The sequence below is a fragment of the Acinonyx jubatus genome, chromosome E2, assembly GCF_027475565.1.
Source record: "Acinonyx jubatus isolate Ajub_Pintada_27869175 chromosome E2, VMU_Ajub_asm_v1.0, whole genome shotgun sequence".
In the NCBI taxonomy this organism is placed as follows: domain Eukaryota; kingdom Metazoa; phylum Chordata; class Mammalia; order Carnivora; family Felidae; genus Acinonyx; species Acinonyx jubatus.
The window spans coordinates 53,257,894-53,279,974 of record NC_069396.1 but is presented as its reverse complement, the minus strand read 5'-3'; the positions used below and the strand labels follow the sequence as shown (position 1 = coordinate 53,279,974).

At 50.8% G+C, this 22,081-nt stretch overlaps 1 protein-coding gene across 8 annotated transcripts; it reads left to right on the top strand.

Annotated features, from left to right (window-relative positions):
- The first annotated feature begins 10,532 nt into the window (after positions 1-10,532).
- IZUMO2 (IZUMO family member 2) lies at positions 10,533-21,794 on the top strand. Of its 8 annotated transcripts, XM_027037050.2 has the most exons (7): positions 10,543-10,819; positions 11,030-11,104; positions 14,740-14,826; positions 15,051-15,071; positions 16,573-16,653; positions 19,455-19,581; positions 21,592-21,698. In XM_027037050.2, the coding sequence occupies exons 1-7, from the start codon at positions 10,588-10,590 to the stop codon at positions 21,632-21,634; spliced, it is 666 nt and encodes a 221-aa protein (XP_026892851.1). In that variant the 5' UTR covers positions 10,543-10,587; the 3' UTR covers positions 21,635-21,698. The 8 variants fall into 8 exon arrangements, 6 of the variants coding, with proteins under 6 accessions (XP_053066984.1, XP_053066982.1, XP_053066981.1 ...); XR_008293768.1 differs by lacking the exon at positions 19,455-19,581 and having other exon boundaries at positions 10,539-10,819; positions 15,051-15,192; XR_008293767.1 differs by lacking the exon at positions 21,592-21,698 and having other exon boundaries at positions 10,539-10,819; positions 15,051-15,192; positions 19,455-19,514.
- Positions 21,795-22,081: the final 287 nt, after the last annotated feature.

Here is a 22,081-nt window from a genome sequence, read left to right as displayed (position 1 = left end):
TCAGATAAGGCTCCTGCCCTGGGAGAGTTCAATGTCTGGTGGGGGTGGGGAGGGGCCTGGAGCCCTAAAGGGAAAGAGAAACTGATATCACAATGCTGCCTGATAAGGACTTCGAGAGAGAAGAGTTCCAAGGTTGGAGGGCCATAGAAAGCCTATAAAAACAAATAGCAGTCTCGTTTTCAGGTCTAAGACAGGGGTTGGCAAACCATGGCCCATGGGCCAGCTGTCTGTTTTATTAGATAAAGTTTGGTTGGAACACAGCCGTATGCATTTGTTGATGCGGCGGTCTGTGACTGCTTTTGTGCTACGATAACAGAGTTGAGTGGCTGCAACAGAGACCATATGGTCTATAATGCCAAAAATATTGACTATCTGGCCCTTCCCAGAAAAATTTTCCAGCTTCTGCCCTCATATTAAAAGCAAACAAGGGCCCCTGGGTGGCTCAGTCGGTTAAGCACCTGACTTCGACTCAGGTCATGATCCCGTGGTTTGTGGGTTCAAGGCCTGGGTCGGGCTCTGGGCTGACAGCTCGGAGCCTGGAGCCTGCTTCAGATTCTGTGTCTCCTTCTCTCTCTGCCCCTCCCCCACTTATTCTGTCTCTCTCTCAAAAATAAATAAGCATTTAAAAAATTTTTTTTAAAAAGGCAAACATTTTCTAGGGCACCTGGGCGGCTCAGTGGGTTAAGCGTCCAACTCTTGATTTCCACTCAGATCATGATCTCATAGTCGCGAGATCAAGCCCCGCCAGATCAAGCCCATGTCAGGCTCCTTGCTGGGCATAGAGCCTGCTTAATATTCTCTCTTTCCCTCTCCTTCTGCCCCTCTCCTGCTTGCACTCTCTCACTCTCTCTCTCTCTCTCTCTCTCTCTCAAAAAACAAAAACAAAAAACAACATATTCTGAACCCTTACTATTTACTATATATATGTTTCCTCCCCACATGTTTTGTTACTTAAATCTTTACTAAAACCTCTGAGATTTTGAATATCCCATTTTATAGATGAGGACATGGAGGTTCAGAGAGGCAAAATAATTTTCCCAAGGTCACACGGTGAGGTGGGGAGGGGTTTTGCAGGGTTTATGCCTGGTGTTTTCCCCTTAGTAATAGATCTTGAGGAGGTGTCTGTCTGTGACCACATGCATCTGTCACATTTCACTATTTACCATTCTCCTCCGGAGATTTATCTGACCGTCCCCTCCGGATGAGTGTTTAAGTTATTCCCCCCGTGGTGCCATGATTAACAGTGCTGCAGTGAACAAACATCCTTGTGCCTACTTCTCTGAGCTCATGTGTGAGTTTACCTGAAGGCTGAATTCCTAGAATTGAAGTCACTAGGTCAAAGGGCACATGCAAGGCTGTGACTTGGGCGTGGAACCAAGTTCATGGGGCAGGTGGGGAAGGAGAGACTAAGGAGGGCATTCGAGACAGAGGAAACCTGCGTGGACAGGGGTATGGGGGTGTAAGGGTTTCCCCGAGTACTTGAGTCTACACGGTCAAGGTGATGCAAAGAAGGGTATGGCCAGCTGTCTCCAATGCCAGACCAGCCTCTGTCCTGGGGGCACTAGGGAGCCACGGCAGGGCTACTCGCAAAGGAGGGGCAGGGTCAGCTCCGGGCCCCTGGAGGAAATGGGCTGGAGCGGGGACACTGGAGGCAAGGAGGCAGGGAGGAGGCCGGGGCCAGGGGCAGAGGGAGGGGATGGAGGCTGAATCTTGATCGATTAGAATTTCTTTTTTTAAATAAACATTAAAAAAATTAATCAAAGAGAGGTTAAAGAAAAGCAGGAAGGCAGATAAAGGAAAAGCAAGTCAGGGAAAAGGAGAGACACAGGGAGACCGAGGTCCAGAGGTGGGAGACGGAGACCAGAGGAAGGGAAAGGCAAAAAGAGAAAAACCTGAGGGACCAAGTTTGAGGAAGGGGAAGGACAGCCGGGGTTGGAGGTGGGTGGACAGCCTGGGAGAGAAGGTCGAGGGAGCAGCTGTTTGCAGAGAAGCGCCTGGACTGGGGAGGGTGCTGGGTGTCCTGGGGAGTCCTGGCCCCAGAGGCCACCTGCAGCTGAAATTTGAGCAGAGGTGGCATGGTCCCCCTCCCCCCACCCCAGAGCAGGTGACTGGACGCGGAGAATCTGGTGGGTGGGTGTGACCGTGCTCTACCCGTGGGTGTGAGAAATACCCCAGGAGACAGGTGACCGGCCCCACCTCATTCTTGGAGTGACACCCGGGCCCAGGCCGGGGTGTGAGGGTGCGTGTATGTTGCACGCGGGTGCACATGTGCTATTTACCCAGCAAATAGCACTGCATGTATTTATTTTTAAAGCTTTTTTTTTTTTACTGTCAAATATAATGTACATCCAGAAAACTACATAACACATAATGTACAAGCAAGCCAAGTGTCTGTCGACGGATGAACAGATAAACAAAATGCGGTGGAGTATTTTTTAATGTTTATTTATTTTTGAGAGACAGAGCATGAGCAGGGGAGGGGCAGAGAGAGAGAGAGGGAGACACAGAATCCGAAGCGGGCTCCAGGCTCCGAGCTGTCAGCACAGAGCCCGATGCGGGGCTCAAACTTGTGAACCGTGAGATCATGACCTGAGTCGGAGTCGGATGCTCAACCGACTGAGCCACCCAGGCGCCGCATCATCCAGTGGAATGTTAATCAGCTTTAAAAAGGAAGGAAATTCTGGGGCGCCTGGGTGGGTCAGTCGGTTAAGTGTCTGACTTATGTCATGATTTCATGGTTCTTGGGTTCGGGCCCCACATCTGGCTCTGTGCTGAGATGGAGAGCCTGCTTGGGATTCTCTCTCTCTCTCTCTCTCTCTCTCCCCCTCCCTCCCTCCTCGGCTCTAGCTCAAAATAAATTTTAAAAACTTAAAAAAAAAAAAAGGAAGGAAATTCTGATACCTGCTCTAACACGGATGAACCTTGAGGACATTATGCTGAGTGAAATCAGCCAGTCACCGAGACACAAACACTGCCTGATTCGACTTACATGAGGTACTTAGAGTAGTTAAATTCATACAGTCAGAAAATAAAATATTGGAGGCCAGGTGCTGAGGGGGGCGGGAATGGACAGTTAGTGTCTGATGGGTCTGGAGACGATGGGGGTGGCGGTCACAAGTGAAAGTATTTAATGTCCCCGCACTGGCTGCCGAAAGATGGCTAAAATGGTAAATTCTCTGTTTTGTGTTCACAATTTTGCAAACCATAGATCAGATCCTGTCAATCGATTATCCTTCCTCTAAGAATAAAATATACAATTGATTTGATTTTTTTAACTCCATTTTGTTTCTTTTCATTTTTTTTTTTAATGTGTACTTATTTTTGAGAGAGAGACAGCATGAGCATGAGCAGAGGAGGGGCGGAGAGAGAGGGAGACACAAAATCTTTGCTATGTCAATGGAATCTTGGATCACGTCTCCTTCCTGTGGCTTCTTTGGCTTGGCCGCGTGTAAGAGATGCTTCCAAGATGGTGAGCCATCTGGAGGCTATTCCAGTGCCGCGCGGGGTGAATGAATCGGATGAATGTGCCACGGTGGGATTTTGTGTTGTTTTTAGGATCCAAGGGTTTATTGCCACATATGCAAAACATGCCGACAATGAATTGCGTTCACAAAAGATCAAGGTAAAAACCACTCCACATTTCCGCAACCGTCCATGAAAGCAGTTTTGGTCTAGCGGTTGAAAGGCCCAACCTTGGGGGCGCCTGGAGGGCTCAGTCGTTAAGCCTCCCACCTCGGCCTAGGTCATGATCTCGCCCTCCAGAGTTCCAGCCCCACCCCACCCCCCCAGCGGGGCTCCCCGCCGACAGCTCGGAGCCGGGAGCCCCGCTTCGGATTCTGTGTCTCCCCCTCTCTCTGCCCCTCCCCTGCTCGCGCTCTGTCTCTGTCTCTCAAAAATAAATAAGCATGAAAGAAAGAAAGAAAGAAAGAAAGAAAGAAAGAAAGAAAGAAAGAAAGAAAGAAAAGAATATCTGAAATACTTTAAGAACCGTAAAGCTGCTACACGTGATTTTCACACTTGGTCCCTAGAACACTAAGGAACAGTAACGCGCTTTTACTCATCTACAAAAGCACAGCGCGTCTATCCAGGGAGTCTCCCGGGGACGGACACGGGGGGTTTCCGGCTGGGGATCAGGACGCACAGCGTGGCCGCGGGCGCTCGCCGGCCGTGTACCAGGGCGGACGTGTGCACACACTTGGGCACCAGTGCGCCCTGGCCCTGACGAGGGATCCTGGCAGACCGTTTCCAGAGGGGTTGTCCCGATTTATCCTCGCACACCAGCGCGTGAGGACCAGCTGCTGCTTCGGCACCCCAGCGCTGCGGACCGGAGAGGGGGCTGGGCCCCGGCAGTCGACGGGGGAGGGGACAGCACCCCCACCGCACCCCAACCTCTCCCGCTCCCACCCCGCACCCCCACCAAACCCGCCACCTGCCCCTCCCCCACTGCACCCAAACCCTCTCCCGCCCACCACTCCCCACCAGCCCCTCCACACCGCACCCTAGCCCTCCCCCCCACCACTCGCCCCCCCGCGTCACCACACCCCACCCGCACAGCACCCCACCCCTCCCCCCCACCGCACCACCTCTCCCCCACGGCACCCCAGCCCTTTCAAACCCACCATTTGCCCCCTACCTCGCCACACCGCACCCCCACTGCACCCCGCCCCTCCCCCACTGCACTCCCACCCTCTCCCACCCACCGTACCCTGCTCCTGCCTACCCACCGCCCCCTCCCCCACCCCAAACCTCTCCCACTCACCACTGCCTCCTCCCTTCCCTGCACCCCACCAAAACCCCCACCCGCCCCCCCTCCACGGCCCCCACACCCACCCCAACCAACCCAACTTATACCTCCCCTCCCCCACCACACCCCACCCTCCCCCTAACCGCCTCACCTGCCCCTCCCCCACCTCGCCAACACCGCACCCCGCATCCCACCCCCACCCAACCCTGGAGCTGTCTCCTCTGATTCTGCCTCCTCCTCTGGGCCCAAAGCCAAATCCCTCCAAACCGTTTCCCTGGCATTCTTTCCCACCAGCCTCACACCGACGCCAAACCGGGCCATCAGCGTGGCCCAGCAGGGTGCCAGTGACCTCATCTCGGCTGCCTGGCCCCACTCCCGCTTCTGTCCTTACCAACGCCCCCCAGCGTGAGTGGCTCGACCCTGCTAAACCTCACTTGCCACATCTGTCAATAGGGATTTTTTAAGCCGTGTGCTGCTGATTTAATGTGCTAAAGATTGCCTTCATTTAGACAATACACTATCTTATGTCAGTTGCTTTTCCAGGTTCATGGAGCACCGTGAACCCTCTGAAAATATTCGGGGAGCAGTTGCAGCTTTGGGGGCAGCGGCAGTGTGTGCATAACACATTTGGGGACACAGTGGAGCTGGCAAAGGCATGGATCCCGGATCTGGACCGCCTGGGTTCAAATCCCAGCTCTCCGACTAACCGGCTGTGCCACCTGAGAATAGTTACTTAACCTCTCTGGGCCTCAGTCTCCCCGTTTATCCATGGGGGGTGGGGGCCAAAACAGCACCTGTCTCACTGAGCTGCTGTGAGACTAAATGAGTTGATGCGTGTCAAGCATGGTTGGGACAGTGCCTGGCATGTCGTAAGTGCTCAATAAACGTTAGGTGTTGTTTTATTCGTTTTAATTTTTTAACCTTTTCGGGAAGTTTATTTATTTATTTTGAAAGAGAGAGAGCACGAGCAGGGGAGGGGCAGAGAAGGAGGGAGAGAGACTCCCAAGCAGGCTCTGCCCTGTCAGCGAGGAGCCCCACTCGGGGCTGAAACCCACAAACCGTGAGGTCGTGACCTGAGCCTGAATCGAGAGTCTGACGCTTCACCAACTGAGCTCCCCCAAGGTGTTGTTTTCTTACTTCGTAGGATCGTTGTGAGAATTACTTGAATTAAACATGAGTATCTAGAATAGCGTGTGGCACTTGGTACAAGCTAAGGGGGACCAGAGTTCGCTGTCCACTAGCAGAGTTTCCACATTTCCCATAATGCCCCTGAGCCTATGGGACATTTAGGGAGCCTTCCCAAGGCCACACAAACACACCATCATTCCACCATCTGGCTGCCTGTGGTGGTTTTGGAATACATCCACAAATTCTTCCCTTCGAAGGGTGGAGACTAATTCCCTTTCCCTTGAATGGGAGCCAGACTCGACGGCTTAGACTCGATGGCTTGCTGCTAACAGATAGAACATGGTAGAAATAACGGGGTGTGACTTCTGAGGCTAGGTTACAAAAGACATTGCTCCTGGGGGCGCCTGGGTGGCTCAGTGAAGTAACCCGCTTCGGCTCAGGTCCCTTAACCGACCGAGCCACCCAGGCACCCCTATACTCCTTGTTTAATCCTCGGGCCAACTTGTAACGTAGGGACTCTTGTCACTTCATTTTACGGATGAGGAAGCCGTGGCACAGAGAGGTTACCTAATGTACCTGAGGCCACCCAGTAATTAAGTGCAGGAGCTTAACGATTAACTCATTCAAACGCAGGCAGCCAGACCCACCCCAGCAGTACCCTTAACCACCTGGTTCACACAGAGCCAGTGTTAGTTGTATTTTTTTATTTACTTGTTTTCAGAGAAAGAGCACGCGAGCAAGCAGGGAAGGGCAGAGAGAAAGGGAGACAGAATCCCAAGCCGGCTCCGCACTGTCAGTGCAGAGCCCGACGCGGGTCTCAGACCCGCGATCCGTGAGGTCGTGACCAGAGCCGAAATCAAGAGTCGAACACTTAACCGACTGAGCCACCCAGGCGCCTCAAGTTTTATCTATTTCTTAGTTAACTCCGCTCTGCACTCCCACCCACAGTCTTTTCCTTCCCTGCCAGAGCTCCCATTCTGTCCTGTTTATGTGAATCCTTTTGTTTATAGGTGTTCTTCCACCCTGCACATTCTTGGAGGGATGTATGAATCTTTAATTTATATCAACAGTATCGGGTGGTAGTTCTGGCTCTGCTCCTTACTATTTTCACTTGGGTCCGTTCTCGTTGCTTCGTGCACAGCCTAGTCCATTGCTTCCTGTGGCTGCAGAAGCCTCCACGCCGCACACTCCAGGGCACGTCCTCGGTGATGGCCCCCAGGTTGCCTTTGACACTCCCATCATAAACAACAACACTGTGGTTGGGGCACCTGGGTGGCTCCATCAGGCTTCAGACTTCATCTCAGGTCATGATCTCACGGTTGGTGGATTCGAGCCCTATGTAGGGCTCTGTGCTGACAGCTCAGAGCCTGGAGCCTGCTTTGGATTCTGTGTTTCCCTCTCTGCCTCTCCCCTGCGGGTCAACGTTAAAAAATTTTGTTTAAATAAATAAAAATAAACAACACTGTGACGAACAGCATGCGCCTGGTGGGCGAGTTTGAGAACTTCTTCAGCCTCTCCACCAAGAAGAGTGGAATCGCTGGGCTGTGAAATCTGCAGATGTTTAATTTAACGAAGTTTTGCCAAAATGCGCTTTAACGTGGCTGGATTATCAGAGAAATAAAACCGGTTCTGCTTCCTGATTCTTCCCGCCTCCGACCGGGACCTGAGGCTTTGGTGCTTAGAAGCTGTGGCGTTTACAGCCTTTGTTCTCCTACCTTTGTTTTCCACCCCATTCTGACAACTTCTTAGGGCGGACGGCCCCCTGACTCGCTGCGTGCATGGGGCACGGGGATGGGAGAAGAGGGAAGGCCTACAAGTTTCGTATCTCCGCTCTCACCTCGAAGTATGGGCTCCGCGGCAGTAGCTACGATTTTAAGTGGCTCCTTCTGGGTAGGCGAGAGCAGCAGGAAGTCATGGGTGAGACTCAGGTCGGGGAGAGGCATTGCACTCGGGTGTGAGCTCCCCCTTGTGGTCTGATAGCCCATTACACCTGGTGTGATTCCCCCGCACCAACCCGGCTAATCACATCAACTGAAATGGTACCTATTGGACACCATCTTTAGGCTAGACCAGCGACGTCCAATTGAAATGAGTCCCACATGTAATTTCAAAATTTCTGCTGGCCATATTAAGAAAGTAAAAAGAGGCAGGTGACTTAATTATAATATTTTATTTAACTGATACCCAAAATGTTATCATTTCAACCTGCAACCAATATAGAAATTACTGAAACATTTTACTTTTTTGTCCCCTTTGGTACCAAGCCTTTGACACGTCCTCGGGATAGCACATGTCAATTTGAACACTAAATCTTCTCTAAAAACACTTGATCTCTATTTAGATTTCATGATATTTACTGCTGAGGAAGCAGAGTCACATAGTCAAGTTGTTCCAAACATGTTGAAATATTTCCCAGTAACTGAACTGAGAATCCATTTTTAAAAATCTAAGTTTAAATCAATTACAATTAAATAAACTTAAAAGTTCAGTTTCGCAGGGGCCTCTCCGTGGCTCAGTTGGTTAAGCCTCCAACTCTCGATTTCGGCTCAGGTCATGATCTCACTGTCATGAGATCGAGCCCCGTGTGGGACTCCAAGCTGAGTGTGGAGACTGCTTAGGATTCTGTCTCTTTCTCTCGCTCTCTCTGCCCCTCCCCTGCTCTTGTGCTCTCTCTCTCCCTCAAAAAGAAAAACAAAAAAATCACACCTCATTTCTAGTGCTCGACAGCCACATGTGACCAGTGGCTTGCACACTGGAAAGCACACACATTGGTTCACACCATTTCACCCTTGACGTAAGGCAGGCATATTATGACTCCCCATTTACACGGGAGAAAATTGAAGCCCAGAAAGGGAAACTGACTTTTTTTCATTTTTCTTTCACTCAAAAAATACTTATTGAACATCTATTGTATGCCGGGTTCCTTCCAAGGGGTTAGGGACATAATGGTGGACAAAATACACATAGTTCCTGGCCTCAAGGGGTTTGTTGGATGATACGTGAGAAAGACGAAAAAATATTATCGGTTGTAATTAACGTGAGGACAGAAACCAACAGGATAATGAGTTAGTGGCAAACTATGGTCCCCCCCTAATTATTATTACATTTCTACATGGTTGAAAAGAGTCAAAAGAAGAATAATATTTGTGACATGAAAATTCTATGGAATGTACATTTCAGTGTCCATAAATAAAGTTTTATTGGAACACAGCCCACCCACTCATTTCCACATTGCAACCTGGCCTTCAAAAAGTGTGCTGATCCGTAAAGTAGGGAACGACAAAGGTTGACGTACTTTATAGGGGGTAATCTGGGAGGACTTCTCAGAGGAGGTAATATGGAAGTGGAGGAGTTAGGAGGCATTTGGGAGGGTTGAATCAATCAAATCAATGTTAAATGTCCTGAGTGCAAATTTTACAACTCTAGATATTCCAGATACCTGCTATGAAAGGAATCAGACAGCATGTGTCTTTTTGTGACTGGCCTATTCCACTTAGCATAATGGCCTCAAGGTTCATCCATGTTGTAGCCTGGCAGAATTTCTTTCCTTTTGGAGACTGAATAATATCCCGTTGTAGGTATATCCCACATTTTGTTCACCCATTCATTAGTCAATGGGCACTTTGTTCGCTTCCACAGTTTGGCTTTTGCTAATAATGCTGCTGTGAGCATGGGTGGACAAATATCCCTGAGCTCTGCTTTGAGTTCTTTGGGGTATATACCCAGAAGCGAAATTTCCAGATCTCTCTAGATTCTTTTTTTTTTTTTTTTTAATTTTCTGAGGAACCTCCATACTGCTTTCCATAGCGGTTGCTTACATTCCCACCAACAGTGCACAAGGGTTCCAACGTCTCCACACGCTTGCCAACACTTGTTATGTTCCGTTTTCCTGAGAAGTGGGCATCCTAATAAGTGTGAGGTGGTATCTCATTGTGGTTTTGATTTGCATTTCCCTGTTGCTCAGAGATGTTAAGCATTTTTTCATGCACTTATTAGCCAGTCGTCTATCTTCTTTGGAGAAATGTCTGTTCAAGCTCCTTGCCCATTTTTCTCTTTATTTATTTATTTATTTATTTATTTATTTATTTATTTATTTAATTTTTTAGAGCAAGATAGAGTGAGTGGGGGAAGGGCAGAGGGGGAGAGAGAGAGAATCTTAAGCAGGCTCTACACCCAGCACAGAACATGACCAGGGCTCAAGCTCATGTCTGTGAGATCGTGACCTGAACCAAAATCAAGAGTTGGACATTTAACCAACTGAGCCACCCAGGCGCCCCAGGACTGCGTCCATTTTATTCAGTCTACCTCCAGCAGTGGCTGCTCCACTGGAATTTGTTGAACAAATGAATATAAACTCCATGTGAACAGAGACTGTTAGCCTCTGCTGCATATCGGGTGCTTAGAACAGGGCCTGGCACATAGCAGGGGCTCAAAAAACACGGGTTGCATGAATGAATGTAAGATACAGGAGGGCAAGGCAGAGCTCTCTGTTTTTCTAGACTCTCTCCCTAGCTTCTAGAACCTTGCCTGGCACATAGCAAGTGCCCAGCAAACAGGTGCCTGCGCAGAGTATTTCCACGCCCGCCCCCCACCTCCTCCCTGACCCCGCCCCCACCTCCTCCCTGACCCCGCCCCCACCTCCTCCCTGACCCCGCCCCTGCTTGGGGGGTGGGGCCGGCCAGGTTCTCACTCCAGGACGTCACAAAGGCCCTGCCATGCCTCTGGCCCTGGCCCTCCTGCTGCTGCTGGGCCTGAGCGGTCCCGGAGGCTGGGGCTGCCTGCAGTGTGACCACTCGGTGCAGGAGGCCCTGAGCCAGCTGCGCTTGGCCCTCGTCCCCAAACGCTTCCATCAGGAGCGGCTGCAGGCCCGCGCCCGGGCCCTGCTGCTGGGCATGGAGGGGCCTTTCTTCCGGGACTACGCTCTGAACGCGTTTGTGGGGAAAGTGGGTGCGTGCTGGAGAGGGGAGGGTGCCTGGCACAGCGGGGGAAAGGGACACGTGGGGGGTAGCGAGGCTGGGGTGGGGAGACAGGCGCTTTGGGGACCACAGTTCCCGAGAGGGGAGGGTGGGACCAGTCCTGGAGGAAGATGGGGGGGGGGGGAGATGTCCCTTGGCTCTCTGAGGGACCCACTGGAATTTCTTCCCCTCTCGCCCCCAGGGATAGATCACCTGGAACACGTGGCGTCCTTTATCAAGAACCAAACGAGCCACTTAATGGTTAATCCTCTAAAAGGTAGGCGCTAAGGGGGAAAGCCTTATCCCAGCCCCCTTCCCCGGCTTCCCTTTCCACAGGTCCACCCCGCCTCCCCTTGATATAAACAAAACAAAACAAAATAAAAACGTGCATATAGCCTTCGATGTGTGTCTGGCAGGATTCTAAGTGTTTTACTCAAAAAAGTCGAGGACAGTTCATCACCGTGGGCATGGCTGTGATCTGCCCTTTACAGAGCCGGAGACTGAGGCTCAGAGAAGTTAGGTGACTTGGCCAAAGAACACAGCTCAGACACTGCAGTGCTAACCTCCTTTCCGGTTTTGTGGTCAGTGGCCCCAGGGGGTTGGTCATTCGAGGGGCTGAAGGTGAGGTTTGCTTTCTTCCCCACGCTTGTCAGACTGCTTCAGTTTTCCATTTCTCTTCCTTTCTCTTCCCTCCATCCGTTTTTGTTTTGTTTTGTTTTGTTTTTTAAAGAGGAACCTGAACACCAGAACACTGTCCTAAGCTAGGGGGGGTGGGCAGGGAATTAGGTCCTCCTCCCATAACTTTGAGAGAAGCGTAGCCGGCAGAGCAGAGGCCCTGAGGGTAGATTCAAAGCCTGGCTAACCTTAAGCAAGCTATTTAACTTCTTTGTGTCTCAGTTTCCTCATCTGTAGAATGGGAACAAAGCCAGGCCAACAGTAAGTGCTCCACAAATGCTAGCTAGTAAGATTTTTATGCCGTGCCTAGCCTCTACGCCTACGGCACAGGTTGGCAAAATACAGCTGGGGGCCAGATCTGCCAGCCCCCTGTTTTCGTAAATAAAGTTTTATTAGAACACAGCCACACCCTTTCATTTACATATTGTCTACAGCTGCTTTTGCCCTCCCAGGCAGAACTGAATAGTTGTGACAATGACCGTCTAGCCCTCAAAGCTGGAAATATTTATTATCTGACCCTTAACAGACAAGGTTTGGAGCAGGAAGGCTCGTTAGAATCCCCCAGAGAACTTTTAAAACATTCCAGGGGCACCTGCGCGGCTCAGTCAGTTGGGGCGTCTGACTCTTGATTTCAGCTCGGGCCATGATCTCACAGTTCATGAGATCGAGCCCTGTGTCGGGCTCTGTGCTGACAGCACGGAGCCTGCTTGGGATTCTCCCTCTGCCCCTCCCCCGCTCTCTCTGTCTCTCAAAATAGATAAATAAATATGGGGGGAAAAATAAAAAGATATGGGGTGCTTGGGTGGATCAGTCGGTTAAGCATCTAACCCTTGGTTTCGGCTCAGGTCATGATCTCACCGTTGGTGGGTTTGAGTCCCTCGTTGGGCTCCATACTTTCCAAGCAGAGCCTGCTTGGGATTCTGTCTCTCTCTCTCTCTCTCTCTGCCCCTCCTCTGCTCACTCTCTCTCTCAAAATAAATAAACTTAAAAAAGAAAGAGAGAAAGAAAGGAAAGAAAGAAAAGGAAGAAAGAAAGAAAGAAAGAAAGAGAAAGAAAGAAAGAAGAAAGAAAGAAAGAAAAGGGCTCCTGGGTGGCTCAGTCGGTTGAGTGTCTGACTTCGGCTCAGGTCATGATCTCACAGTTCGTGAGTTCGAGCCCCGCGTCGGGCTCTGTGCTGACAGCTTGGAGCCTGGAGCCTGCTTGGGATTCTGTGTCTCCCTCTCTCTCTGCCCTTCCCCCGCTCGTGCTCTGTCTCTCTCTCTCTTTCCCAAAAATAAATAAACATTAAAAGAAAAAGAAACTCACTTTTTTCAGTAGGCTCTATGCCCAACATGGGGCTCCAACTCATGACCCCAAGACCGAGTCACATGCTCTACCAAGTGAGCCAGCCAGGCACCCCAAGAAAGACACTGTTCACAGCCAGGATATCCCAAAGGCCTGGAGGAGCCAAACCTTTTTGGGGGATGTACAGGGTTTGAACGACCCGGACTCCTGAGTTAACCCTTTACTGCACAATATAATGTATCAAATGAGGACAAGTACTATGGAGAAAATACTGCAGGGACAAAGGGAGAGGAAGGGGTGCTAGGGGTAGGGTGGGGGCTGCAGCGTAAAGCCAGGCAGCCCGGGATGGGGGGGCGTCACTGACCAGTCGACATGTGAGCAGGCCTGAAGGAGAGGGGTAGAAGGCCACAGGCAGAAAGCGGTTACTACAAACCCCTGAGCCAGGACTATGTTTGGCATATTCACAGAACCTCAAGGAAGCCAGGGAGGCTGGAGTAGAAAGAGGGAGAGATGTGGAAGATGAGGTCCCAGAGGTAAGGGGGCGGGGAGGGGTAGATGGGGAAGAGGCTTCTAGGCCATGGTGAGGACTTTTGGCTTCTATTCTGGGTCACATGGGAGGGCTCTGAGCGGACGCGCGATATGGGTGAGCTGACTGCGTCCCTGTGTCCCTCTGGCTGTGGAGGAGAGATTTGAGCAGGGCAAGGGGTAGGAAACTTTAGTGACAGCCCAGGCAAAGAGATGATCACGGTGGGAACCAGGGCGGTGCAGGGGAGGGGATGGGAAGTGATGGGATTCCTGGATCTATCTTGGATGTCGAACAAACAGGCTTTGTTGACGTGCATGTTGACAAGCGCACGGCACACGGGGGTGCGAAGCCGAAGCGCCAAGGCTTTGTGCTGAGCCATTAGAATCAGGTGGCTCCTGTCTCCTAAGGCGGAGAAGTCCTGGGGGTCGGGAGGAGGTTTGAAGGAGATCAAGGTTCCGTTTGGGACTTCCTGAGTGGAAGGTACCCATCAGACATCCAAGTGGAGATCCTAAGTGGGTACTTGGCAACCTGCATGCGGACTTTGATGAGGGTCTAGGCTACTGATCGAACGTGGGGGGCATCAGTGTGTAGAGAACGGCGCTGTCCAGTGCAAATATGATGGGAGGTGCACATGGGAGCCACACGTCATTTTAAATTCTCTCGTAGCCACGTGTCTAGAAGGGTAAACAGAAGCAGGGGAAATTAACTTTTATTTTGCTTAGCCCCATACCTAAATTACCATTTTGACGTGCAACCAGCATAAAAATTGTGGAGGTGTTTTATAGTTATTTGATTCACATCAGGCAGAGTGTGAGCGGCAGAGAGAGGGAGACGCAGAATCCGAAGCGGGCTCCAGGCTCCGAGCCATCAGCCCAGAGCCCGACACGGGGCTCGAACTCACGAACCGCGAGATCATGACCTGAGCAGAAGTCAGACGCTTGACTGACTAAGCCACCCAGTACCACACAGCATGTTTTATACTAACGGCATATCTCAATTCAGGTCAGCCCATTTCGAGTACTCAATAGCCATGTGTGGCTAGCGGCCGCCATATTGGACGGTGCAAGATGCAGGTAACATACGAAGCCATGAGCCTGGATGAGGTCAGCTGGATGAAGGAGTGAGTGTGGACAGAGAAGACAGGAGAGTGGATCAGAAGAAAGGAAAGGAGAGGTGGCCAAGTTCACCCTCCTACTCCTTACCAGATGAGGAAACTGAGGCCAATGGAAGGTGGTCCTTCTTGGAGCGCCCACCGTGGATCAGGAGCTAGGTGCAGGACCTTCCGGGCCACAGATTTGCCCAGTGGACCTGAGTAACCGGTCTTGGTTACTCCTGGTGAATGAAAAGGAGTTTCCTCATCTCTTTGAAGCTGCAGACGGGTTTGCTGGGTGCCTCCACCCCACGAGGATCTCTCTGTCTCTCCTCAGATGGGCCTCTGCTGGAAGAACTCGTAGCTCTCAGGGGGAGAGTAATCAAGGAACTCAAGAAAGTCTTAAAATTGTACGAAGCAAAAGGTGAGGCATCTCTCTCCACCAAGCCCCCTGCCTCTCCCCCATCATCATCCCATCCCCTTCTCCCACTTTTTCTCCCAAACTCTTTGCTCACCCCCCCCCCCCCGTGACTCAGCCTTCCCTGCCTCTCCCCAATATTCCCTGCTCTCTTTCCCCCCTGGTCCCTTCCCATCAAATTCTCAGATCGCTCTCTTGACTTCACTCACTTCCGCTCTTTTCTCTCGCAGCCTGCAGCCGCAAAATTTGCCGTGAGTCCTGGATTTATCGTCCCTTCTCTACCCTCCTTCACCTCTTTACCCTGTCTCCCCCAAGTCAAGCCCCACTATCATCTGCTCCGTCTGGCGGTTCGTCCTCCTCCCCAAAGCTCTAGTTAGTATCCAGGGATCACTGATTTTTGAGGGATTGTGGAAGTGGTTGCAACCTGCAAAAAAAAGTATTTGGCGGGGGGGCAACGTTAGTCTGATGGGATAGGCCATGTCATAGTAACAAATAAACCCCACATCTCCGTGGTTTAACGAAAGATTTATTTCTCTCTTACCCAAATTCCATTGAGAGTTGAACAGTTCCTCCAAGTGCTGTCTCAGGGATACAGACTGCACCTATGTTGCAGCTTCTTTTAAAAATTTTTATTTTAGAAAGAGCCCAAGCCGGGGAGAGGGGCAGAGGGAGAAAGAGAGAGAATCCTGAGCAGGCTCCATGCTCAGCACAAAGCCCTCCCTGGGGCTCAATCCCATGACTCTGGGATTGTGACCCGACCAGAAATCGAGAGTCAGATGTTCAACCAACTGAGCCACCCAGGCGCCCCTCTGTTGTGGCTTCTAAGGTAGCTTCAGTGGGGGAGAGAATAGAGAAAACTCCTACAGGGACTTTAATGGATTGTCCAGAACTCTGGTCATATGGTTGCAACCTACTGCAAAGGAGCCTGGGAAATGTAGTCTTTTCATGCGATAGGAAGTGGAGGAGACCGATCAGTGAGCATCTAGCAGGGGCTGCAAAACAGGAGTGTAGGAATGCAAACGTTCTATTTGTAGACATTTAATTAAACATTTGTTTAGTTAATCGAATGTCTACAAACAAATGTTGGTCAACTGGACAACTGCAATTCAATTCAACTCTTCAATGATTATATATATATTTTTTCTTTAGAGAGAGAGAGCACGAACAGGGGAGAAGGGTAGAGGGAGAGAGAGTGAGAATCGTAAGGAGCCTCCACGCTCAGTGCAGAGCCCAACACGGGGCTCCATCCCACGACCCAGGGACCATGACCTGAGCTGAAATCCAGCCAGATGCTCAGCCAACTGAGCCACCCAGGCGCCCCTATGTAAAATTTATTCATTTATTATTATTATTTTTTAATTTTTTTTTCAACGTTTATTTTTATTTTTGGGACAGAGAGAGACAGAGCATGAACGGGGGAGGGGCAGAGAGAGAGGGAGACACAGAATCGGAAACAGGCTCCAGGCTCCGAGCCATCCGCCCAGAGCCCGACGCGGGGCTCGAACTCCCGGACCGCGAGATCGTGACCTGGCTGAAGTCGGACGCTTAACCCACTGCGCCACCCAGGCGCCCCTGTAAAATTTATTTTTAATGCGAATCGGTGCATTGTGCTCAGCTTGCTCGGCTGCACGTGGACCCTCCAAATCCAGGAGAGCCAAGGGATGTCATGCCCTCTTTCCCCTCGGCCTTCCTGCTCTTTGCCATTCCTCTGATACCTGCCCTCACCCCACTTCTCCCTTCCCTCCTGGCCAGGCTTGCTAAAAGAGGAAGTCTTGGACTGTTTACATTGCCAGAAGATCAGTCCCAGCTGTATCCAAAAAAAGTACTGTTTTGGTAAGCTCCTGGGGGGTGGGGGAGACAGGGATGCATGAGAGGTGAAGACAGCCGTGACCCCCACAGATATGGGTTTTGAGTTCTCCCACAGGGAGCCTTCAGTCCTGCACTCACCACCTGCTTACAGTGGCCCAGATGTCGCTTCCACATTCCGAAATTTGCGTTCCCCCACTGTGAAATAAGGAAGACTCCACTGTAACTTTATCTTTATTTATTATTTTCTTAAACGAGTTTTAAAATATTTTTTTAAGTAATCTCTACACCCAACGTGGGGCCTGAACTCACAACCTGAGATCAAGAGTCATATGCTCCACTGACTGAGCCAGTCAGACACCTGTAACTTTAAAATGTCTCGGGGTGTCTGGGTGGCTCAGTCGGTTAAGCATCCGACTTTGGCTCAGGTCATGATCTCGCGGTCCATGAGTTTGAGCCCCACGTCGGGCTCTGTGCTGATAGCTCAGAGCCTGGAGCCAGCTTCGGATTCTGTGTGTCCCTCTCTCTGTCTGCTCCTCCCCCATTCATGCTCTGTCTCAAAAATAAACATTAAAAAAAAAATGTCTCTACTGCCAGAATGGCATTCTAGAAAAACATTCTTAGCCAGTGCCATACCTGGGGAGTCCAGAGGATCTGCTGAATTCACTCACTCACTCATTCATTCATTCAGAGATTTTTTAAATGTATCTTTCTGGCAGAGAGAATAGTACAGTGAGCCCCTATATACCCATCAAGCTTGAAGAATCATGCTGGAACTTTTCACATGCTGTTCCCTCTCTGTCACACTATTCCTCTTACTCCCTCATTTCAATAAAGTCTCCAAGTTCACCACCTCAAACAGGACTCCCTGATCACACCCTCTAAAGGAGCACTTCCTATCAAATTATGTTGACGATGGACATTCCTCTATATTTGTTTCACTTTATTTATAGCTGTGGTATTTTTAAAAACATAATCTCTATGCCCAACGTGGGGCTCAAACTCATGTCCCCAAGATCAAGAGTCACATGCTCTGCCAACTGAGCCAGCCAGGTGCCCCGCTGCCATGGCATTTTGAAAGTATTCAAGCATTGTGAGATTTCACCCATAGTGTGCACCTCTAAAAAATAAGGACGTTTCCTATGAAACTACAATGCCATTCTCATACCCAAAAAACCTAGCAACAATTGTTAAATATCAAGTGACTCTGAGTCCCTTTTGCAACCTCCCTAATTGTTCCCAGAATATCTTTCACAGCTAATTATTTCCAACCAGGACCCAATGAAAGGACTTCTCATACTGTTCAATTACAGTTTTTTTCCACTTCTTTTTAAAAAAAATTTTTTTAACTTTTATTGATTTTTTTAGACAGAGAGAGACAGAGCATGAACAGGGGAGGGTCAGAGAGAGAGAGACACACACAGAATCCGAAACAGGCTCCAGGCTCTGAGCCGTCAGCACAGAGCCCGATGCGGGGCTTGAACCCATGAACCACGAGATCATGACCTGAGCTGAAGTCAGCCACTTAACCGACTAAGCCCTGTAATGCCCCCAAACCGAGGATCAGCAGAACAGAGACAAGTGTCTCGTATTGCCCACATTTTAATGGGGTGAAGGGTTAACTAGGGTTTCTCAGCCTTGGCACTACACACAGTTGGGGCTAGAAAATTCTTTGTCATAAGGGCTGTCCTGTGGATGTAGGATGTTCAACAGCACCCTTAGTCTCTTCCCAGCCAGATGCCAATAGTACACCCCCCCTGCCGCCCCACCAAAGTCCTAACAATCATTTCCAGTCTCCATACATTTCCAAATGTCCCCTGGGGCACAAAATTGTCCCCAGCTGAGAACCACTGCTAGACAATTACATGAAGGAATAAACGGATTAATTTCAGATAGCAAATGTGCCCTAATGAAAACAGAACCATTTGATAGAAAGTGCCTGGGGGGTGGGGGGGTGGGGTGGGGGGATGCTTCTTTGGAGGGTGCAAGTGGCAGGACCTCTCTGAAGAAGTGGTGTTTGAGATCTCGAGGAAGAGAGGGAGTAAGGAACAGTGTGAATGAGGGAGGGAACAGCAGGTGCAATGATCCTGGTCGAGCAACACGGTTGAACAACAAGAAGGAAGCTAACGAGTGAAGATGGGGGTAGTAGCTAGCTAGTCCCATGGTGACCAGATTGTCTGGTGGACCATGGTGAGGACTTGGGCTTTTATTCTGAACGAGAGGCGACCTCAGGGAAAGCTCTGAGGGAAGAGGGAAGTGAGAGGGCTTAGGTGTTAATGGGCGCCCTCTGGGGGCCATGTGGGGAACTGTAGGGTGAGGAGAAGCGGGAACCAGGAGAGGCGCTTTGATGGGGGCTGGACCAGGTCGGGAGCCCAGGAGGTGGATCAGACTCTGGATCCACTCCGAAGGTGAGGCCAAGAAGCTCTGCTGGCAGAATGAAAGGCGGGGGGTGGGGTGGGAGGGACAATTGGAAGATGCAGAATGGGACTCCCAAGGATCTTCAGGGTCCCCAGCTAAGATGCAGACGACTGTCTTAGCGCTAGACTCTCGGCGGTCCCTGTGATGTGCCATATAGACAGTCGGTGCCGTGAAGGCAGGGATGTATACTGGTGGGGTGCGCGGCAGTATCCAGAGCACCTAGGACGGCGCCTGGGCACAGAATTTGAGGAATGGGTGCCGTGGCGTCGGACCCCGGGAGAGGGCAGGGGATGGGGAGGGAGGAGGGAGAGGGGGGCTCAGGTTGCCGGGGGAGCAGGTGGGTGTAGGTGCAAGGCCAAGGAAGGGCGATGACTTGGAAGTCAAGGTTGTCTCCCCACCCCACCCACCAGTTGACGGGCAGCCCCGCATGAGCCTGCAGTATGAGAAGGGGAGTGGATACCAGCAGCAGCAGGTGCTGTTTGGGGCCACCATCTCCGTGTTCCTGGCTGTCCTTGCCTTTGGGGTCATCCTGGCTTCGTAAGTCATCCCGGCCGTCTCCTGAGGCCTCCAAATGCCCCACTGGGCCCCTCAAAAACGGCACTGCCCTGGCTCAGTCCCTCTGTCATTTGGGAGTCCCCTGTGCGCTCACTTTATTATTTTTTCAACGTTTTCTTTTATTTTTGAGAGAGAGAGAAAGAGACAAAGCACGAGCGGGGGAGGGGCCCAGAGAGAGGGAGACACAGAACTTGAAGCAGGCTCCAGGCTCTACGCTGTCAGCACAGTTGGGGGCTCGAACCCACGAACTGTGAGATCATGACCTGATATATATATTTTATATATATGTGTGTGTGTGTGTGTGTGTGTGTGTGTGTGTGTGTGTATATATATATTAAACATTGTATTCTGTGAATGTGCTGGTATGAAGACAGATGTCATCCGAGCTGAATTCGTTGTTATATATTCTTCTTTATCCTTATTGTTGTGTTAATTTGTTTTCTCCTGCTTTGCAAAGTGGTTACATTTCCAGAGGCTCCAAGCACTGAGCCCGTGGGCCCAGGGGAGAAGAGGCCCTCGCCCTCCTCTCTGCCCTTCTGAGCGACTCCCTCACCTTGGCCTTCCTGTCGCCCCCGCCAGCCCCTCTCCTCTGCTCTCCGGCACCTTTTCTGTCAGTCTCTGCCTCCCCCTCCTGCCCCTCCCCCTCCTCTCCCCAGCACCTGGCGAGGAGAGTTAAGTCATGAGTGTCAGCTCTCACTGTGACCTTGTTCCGTGTCCCCTTCTCCCTCCCTCCCTCTCTCTGCCTCTCCCACGTGGTTTTCTCCACCCTGGGCCCCCCACGTTGAATCTGTGCCTCTCAGTCTCTTTCTGCCTCTGTCTCTGAATGTCTCTCCCTGTCTCTGGGTCTCTGGCTCCCATCCCATCTGCCTTGCAGACTGTCGCCCTGTCAGCTCTCTCGGGCTTCTTTAAATCTCCCTCACTGTTGCCACCTCCCTTCCCCTCCCATCTACCCTCTCTTTCTCCAGCCCCTTCCCCACCTCTCTCTCCCCTTCCCCCAGGTTTGAACCTCTCCTGCTGTCTTCACTCAGTCTTCATTTCTGTCTTGCTCTGTCTTTCCTTTTCACATCTCTGGATTTCCCATTCTGCCTTGAATCTTGTTTCTCCGCCCCCCCCCCCCCCCCCCCAGCCCCAGCCTCTTGCCCAAGTTTTGTCTCGCCCCTCTGGCATCCTTGGTAATTCCTTGGCTTCCCTCCACACCCCCCCCCCATCTTCAGATGGCTTTGGCCTCTACTTCTGTGTCACCCTCCCCTTCTCCTGTGAGGACAACCAGTCTTTGAATGAATGTAGGGTCCAGCCTAAATCCAGAATGATCTCATTTTACCTTAATTTAATTACATCCACAAAGACCCTATTTTCTTGTTTTTTTTTTAATTTTTTTAACGTTTATTTATTTTTGAGACAGAGAGAGATAGAGCATGAACAGGGGAGGGGCAGAGAGAGAGGGAGAACAGAATCCGAAGCAGGTTCCAGGCTCTGAGCCATCAGCCCAGAGCCCAACGCGGGGCTCGAACTCACGGACTGTGAGATCGTGACGTGAGCTGAAGTCGGACGCTTAACCGACTGAGCCACCCAGGCGCCCCAAAGACCCTATTTTCAAATGGGGTCACATTTGCACGTCGTGGGGATTAGGTTTTGGGTATATGTTGCGTGGGGACACACTTCAACTCGGTGCACCTGCTTCTGTCTCTTCCTCATTGTCTTCTGTCTTTCCCTTCTCTGAGTCTCGCCCTGTGTCTGTGTTTCTCAGAGTCTCCTCTGGTCTTGCCACTCTTTCTGTTTCCACATTTTACCCTCACCTCCTGTCCCAAATTTTCTCTCCTCCCTCCTCCTGTACCAACACTGATTGGCTGAGAACCCTAGAAATCCGCCCAGATACCCATGATGTCACCAAATAAGGCTGATGATTGGCGGGAAGTTTTGGGGCGGGGGACAGTTGACCTGGAGGGACCTGAAGTTCTGTTTGTAACCTCCAGGCTTTTTCTCTCCGACCAGGGCTGTTACTTACAGGCAAAACCGAAAACTCCTGCTGCAGTAGGGCGGTGGCTTGGGAGTTTGTAAGGGGAAAGGAAAAGAAGTTTAATAAAGTCTATGACAAATTCCTTAACGTCTCTGTCAGTTTCTGGAGGACTCACCAACTGGGTGCTCCCCAAGGGTTGGGGCCAGGTCTCACTCATCTGTAGGTGCCAATTACCCTACATCAAAGCAGGAGTGATTTGGACCTTCAAGAGGCATGGACGGCCCATGATGAGGGCTTCAAAAGACAACCATTCCTACTCTGGGTAGGAATGTGTCCTAGTGGGACCCTCAAGGATGGTCTGGCGAAGGAACAGCAGTGGTCAATATAGAGAATACAGGTTCCGCTCCCTATCTGAACTGTTCAGTTTTCACCATCTGTGTCCCTGAATAGATTCAGATCAATTTTCATGTAAATCTTTTGCTGTCTGAACTCTTGCTTTTGCTAACCAAAGTAGGAAGCAAAGAC